Source organism: Mchenga conophoros, linkage group LG16, assembly GCF_057382185.1.
Source record: "Mchenga conophoros isolate Kocher_MC1m ecotype Shallow Benthic linkage group LG16, M_conophoros_male_GT1.1, whole genome shotgun sequence".
NCBI lineage: Eukaryota > Metazoa > Chordata > Actinopteri > Cichliformes > Cichlidae > Mchenga > Mchenga conophoros.
In genome coordinates, this window is record NC_140541.1 from 25578660 (window position 1) to 25584694 (window position 6035).

Sequence of the window (6035 nt, forward strand, 5' to 3'; positions counted from 1 at the left end):
TTATAATAGTTTTTGTGAAATAATAAGCCTGACTTCCCTACATCAAGATATTGAAATCAAACCCTCCTTTTAATGTTCCCTCAAACCAGCCCTGTATGCTCAGAAAGGTTATTAAATACATAATTTTATTATCTTCGATCATCCAGGAGCTATGTTCAGCCATGACTCACAGGTTTGTGCCTTTAGACTTAAATCACTAAACATGGAGATGTGTCTTTTTAATATATGCATTAACACAGAGCTTGTGTATTTTAACACCCCAACTAGAACCTAAATAAACTTAGGCCATAAATGTAACAAATCAGACATTTAAAAAGTGGCCACAGCAGAACAAATTAGCAAATGTTAATCTGACTGTATTTCTCATGAACTTATTGTATTTGGAATGGTTGCTGCATAAGGATTTTAGATTTTGTTCAGTGAGTATTGCAGGATAACACTGGGGTGCCAATAATCTCAATTTAAAGCACCCCTCGCCCCCAGAGAGCCATCTGCATTGCTGTGCACCATGCAGGGTTTACATGCTGACTCTTGTCTTTGTCTGCTGATTAGAGTGACTCGCTGGTTTTAACGATACAGTAAATATTAGTCTGTAGTTGAGATGTAATAACACAACACTTTATTTCACTTGTGTAAATGTTTGCATCATATAGATTCACAACATGTAAAACTGCATCACTTAACCCAGCCAGTCATATCCATAAACATTTCAACAAACATTTAGACCATCTGGATGTTTTAATCCAGTCTTGCTTGAATTTCAATCAGTTTTTTTTGATAGCTGTTTACAGTACATATATCTCAAAGTGCTGAAGTATAAAAGCACCTAGCTAGAACATCTTCTAGGCTTAAATATAGAAAGCAAATTGAAGTAATATGTAAAATATGTGAGCATGGAAATGTAACAGGAATTCTTCAACTTCAGCTTTTTTGTGTGTGTGCGATTTAAAACTGTGAAGACAACACAAACACTTGTTTTAATGCTGTTCAACGTATGAAAACATGAACAAAAAAAGAACAATCTGTCAGCTTGTTCTCACTATGGCTTTGTAACTGCTTAATTAACCCTCAATAAGAAAAGAGGTATTGGTCTCCTTTCCTTTCAATCTCCATGCATTGTTTAGATACCTTGACTATGTACAGAGTCCAGAAACCAACAAAAACTCACAGGCCAGAATTCTTCTTACCCCAGAGTGTGATGTAAGGATCATATCATGACTTTTAATTTTTAAAAATCCCTTGCAAATAAATAATCAGCAGTGGATTAAGCTAAAGAGACTCCTTGGAGGTCTTCAGTGCTATGAGATAATTATTGTTCAGTTATACATAAAAAAATAAAACTTTTAGTTGTCTTTTACTGGAATTGTTGTCACCAACAAAAACATCACTTAGCCAACATTTTCCTTCATCCAAATGTGTATTAACCTACAACAAAAAAATCCCAAAGAAATGTACGGAAAATGGCTCATCTAAAGTCCAGGCTTTTAAAGAAAATAAATGCATGTCTTTTAAACACTAAACAACATACACTATTAAAGGACGAAGTACCAGACCACCTACACCTACAGTAGCCGCTCAGCCATGAAAACCCATGCCACAAAGCTCCAGACACACAGTTTTTGTGCTTCTGTATTGAAGCCAGGGGAGGTTTGGACCTCTGCAATATGCGCCTCAGCACTTGGTGACCCATATGTGACCTTATGTGACCTGGCTGTGGCAGTGGTTCCTAAAAGCTTTCATTTTGCAGTGATACTTACGGTTGATTGTGGAATATCTAGGAGGGCTGAAATTTCACAAATTGTCCTCTTGCAATGATGGCTTCCTATTATATCACCACACCTCAAATTCAGCAAGCTCTTTACAACAACTCATTCACAATTATTTGTGAAGGCAGATTGCATTGCTAGGTGCTGGAATTCAAAGACTCAAGTGGTATGACCCAATACTTTTGCCCATACGGTGTATATGTTGCTCAAAACAAAAGATTCATGCATTCTGTAGTGACTGATGGCTGTGGGGTTGCATGCTATAGGCAGAGGAGGAAAAGTCCAATTTTATGACAATGAATCTGTTTTTTATGGTCACGCTGCCCCTTAAAAGGACAGATTTTCACACTGGTGCTCTTTGGTGTATATTTCCACTAAAATCAGCAACTCACACAAAGTAAACCCACACCACTGCCAGGGGACGGTCACCCCCTTTGCCCATTTTTTATGCCAGCCTCACTCTAAATCCACCTTCAAAGTGATTATGATTACTTCACAAAGACAACAGTGTTGCCTTTGAAGGTATTTTTGATGGCATTGAACAGCACAGTGATCATATATACTTAATGCAGATATTTACAGATGAAGTGAAAGTTGATGTAAACTCTCAGGAGTGTGTGCATATCAGTGTCCACGCCTTAGCTGTGAAAACCAAGGTCCATATGTTTGAAAAGGTCTTTGAGTGGGAGTGCTGTTCCATAATTATTGGTGGCTATTTAGTGATCTGTGAAAGCTGTAATGAACCTGTAATCAAAAAGAAAAGTCCCATAATAATTACTCCAGTGCTTCAACTCCAATAATGCTAGGTGATAGCAGTTCAGCACCAAAGGAGAGTTCAGGCAGTGCTTACTGTGTGATTATTAACAAAAGAGACATTTTGAAATAGTTTTAGAAAAGAAATTCTAATCAAAAGATAATTTTCTTACTCCTGTGGCTTTCAGGAAAGTCTCAAACCCTTCATTAGCAAAAACATAGATAGTAGTGGTGCTCATTTTGACACTCAAATTATTCAAATAATTCCCAACTTTGACCACATTAGCAATATGCTCCTTGAGCCCAGTGCCCACTACTTCACACTGATGACGTTTGGGCAAGTTCACTGGGTGCCTTGCTCTGTAGAGTGCCAGAAACAGTGTCAGAGTCAAGCAACTCCACTATGCTGTATGGCGAACAGTCTTCAAGCCCCAATTTCCCACAGGCCCAGCCACAGAAGCCTTTCTCCAGGTCGCGCACCGCCTGCCACCACTCACTGAAGGCCCAGGACACCTGCACCACAGCAGAGTACAGAGCCAGTGACAGCGCCAAAGGCATGATGAGCATGGGGTAGAAGATGATAAGAAAGGGGCATATTGTTATCTTGTGCCAGAACGTCCGCTCCTCATTGTACACCAGGAAGACATTGTACCAGGTGAGGGTGCCGTAGTAGAAGGAAGTGATGAACGAGAGGATGAAAACCACAGGTGCGCACGAGATGCTCCACAGGACCACATGGGGTCCCTGACACGCACCTAAGCTACAGGTGCGCTTGGAGCCTTCGCTCGCTTCGCATGCTGCATCAAGACGCTCCCTCGACTTGGCGAGTTCCCTGATTTCCTTCTCTGTCAAAGTGACGTGTATGTCCACCACCTGACCCTTCTTCTTTCCACGCGTAATAGTGCCAGTCAGGGTCACGTAGCGGCTGTCTGGAGGAAGACTCCAGCCTGTTCATACAGGATATGACATGGAAGTTAAGCAAGCGACACACAGGCAAGCCCAAACGTAACTGTAAAAAAGCCTGTGCAGTGTGTAAAAACATAATAACAGAACACAATCATTTGCAAATCTCATTAACCCACATTTTGAATCTGGACCAATAAACTGAAAACTCAAATTCTTTTTGGAAAACATGGGCACTGAATGCTCCGGACTACAGAGGAGAGAGATCATCTGTCTAAAAATCAGCGTGCAGTTCAAAAGCATCTCTGATGAGGTTCTATTAATGCTTGTGGAATTGGCAGTTGGCACATCTGGAAAGGCTCCAGCAATGCTGAAAGATAGACACAGGTTTTACAGCAACATTTTAGCAAAGGCATCACATATCTCAGTGATACAACACTAAAGAGTTGCATCCATTACAGCATGGCTTCATAGTAGAAGCCTGCAAGGATTGTTGTTGAAAGAAAAGAAGATGCTACAGTACACAGTGGTAAACATGGCCCTGTCCCAACTTTTTTCAGATGTGCTGCTGCCATCAAATTCAAAATCACTTTATTTTTTCTGGGTATGTTTTCTGTGTTGTATTGTGAATAAAATATGGGTTTATGAGATTTTCAAATCCCTGTATTTTGTTCTTATCTATACTTTATACAGCATCCCAGCTTTTTTGGAATAATGGTTGCTGTAACACTGAAGTCTATTTTGTGCACAAATCCTGTCCTACAGTACTAACATCTGACATGTTGGGTTCATGAGTTTAACAGTGTGAGACAGCTTTTTCACCTTCGCCTGTGGGTGTGCAGAGGAATTTAGTTCCCTCCTCAGTGCTCCTCTCTGCTCCTTCGTCTCCTCCTTGGTCCTCTCCTGGTGCCCTCTCCATTTCAGACCGATAAACAATGAAGGACTCAGGACGTGGATCTTTCTTCTTCTTCCTCTTCCTCCTCATGGAGGGTCCTACTTCCCCATCATCCGCATGGCTCCCTGACACGTCAGACCTTAAGGAGACCATCTGGGGGCTGCCTTCCCCCTCAGTCTGAGGCTCCTCTACCTGTGCCATGTTCTCTCATTCATCCAATCCAACTCTTACTCTGAGGCTACTGTTTGGATGTGTTATGTGTGGAAATGAATAATGAAATTCTAAGCAGCATACAAATCTCCAACCATTGCATTAAGCCTTTACTCTGATGACTAGCTGATTGCAAAGTCATAAAAACATACACACTAGCACACAGAGACACACACACACAGAGCGTCATTAGGAAAAACATGTTTTTAAGCTCAGTGTGTAAGCCTGTGCCCACTGATCCTGGCCCAGATTCTGCACAGTAGCCTATTTTTGCTTTATGTGCTGATGTCAAATGTCATGTTATCATTGATTTCATGGCATCTCATGGTATGGCATGAACAGGAAACAAATAGGATATCACAAACAAAGCATGACACAATTGTTCAAAGGGGGGGGAGGGGGTCTCTTTGCATGACAGCGCAGCAATATAGGCTGAAGCTCAGGCTAATATAATCACGTCCAGACACATGATAGGGGGAAAAAATAAGGAATTTAAAGAAGGAAATGTACAGTTGGTCCAAAACAATGCATGTTTTTCAGAAGAGGGGATGAAAGCGACAATGAAGCCCTTCATACAGCTGATCCCCTCCCATTTAAATCCCACCCATGTCCGCTCTTTTGTCTGCAGCCGGTGAATGTGCTCTAACCACAACATTTCCACTGCGGCTTCATCTTACCTTCAATCTGCTGGACGAGCTCCGTGTAGATTAACTTGCACCGTGTGAGAATAAATTACTGAATCTGCCTGACACACAGGAGCAGAGCCCGCAAATTTCAGCGCTGTGTTTGTGTCCATACAGATGCGCTACGCAAAGCGATTTCCAGAATAGCACTAGTCCCGCCCCTCCAACCTCTGCCGCACACCAATCCCCACCATCCGTGATCCTCACGGCTGTCATGTGAACAAGGAAAAAATGATGATGTGGGAAAACCATCATAGTCTAATATAATTCCCGGGTATTATATTAGACTATGATGTTTTTCCCACATTTTTCCTACAGTCTAATGAATCCAGTCCTTTTTGGCCTTTTAAAATATCATTAAAGAAGTATTATGTTATTCTTGTTGCAATTTCCTCTGCTCAATTGGCCAGATCACTCTTTTTTTTTTTTTAACGCAATTTTAATATCAGTAAGACTTTTGAGTGGTATAAGTGAAGGATATAAGTCACTTAAGTCGCTAAAAACTGATTGCAGCATTACTTTGGGACAGGAGTGCTATTTGTGGAAAATCCTAAACTTATTAAAATATGAGCAAATAAATGAGTATATAAGGTCAAAAATATTTAAAAAAAGAAGAAGCTCAAAATAGCTTTTTGTGGCTAGTAGACAATAGTAAACAACACACTGATTAAATATATGAAATGAGTAGGCTGTAATAGCGATGAATTCCTACTGTTTTTACAGAAAATCATTTATCATTTAAAATTTTCATACAATACCAACATAAAATTATTATTAATAATAACATATTAAAATTACATAAAATGAATTTAAATAAATTAATTG

General features: G+C 40.2%; 1 protein-coding gene across 1 annotated transcript; it reads right to left on the bottom strand.

Annotated features, from left to right (window-relative positions):
- Window positions 1-597: 597 nt before the first annotated feature.
- Window positions 598-5346, bottom strand: tmem169b (transmembrane protein 169b). Its single transcript, XM_085250077.1, has 3 exons — window positions 5205-5346; window positions 4245-4682; window positions 598-3466 (listed from the first exon to the last, which is right to left on the bottom strand). Exons 2-3 carry the CDS (start codon window positions 4516-4518, stop codon window positions 2838-2840), a joined length of 903 nt encoding a protein of 300 aa, XP_085106203.1. The 5' UTR covers window positions 4519-4682; window positions 5205-5346; the 3' UTR covers window positions 598-2837.
- Window positions 5347-6035: the final 689 nt, after the last annotated feature.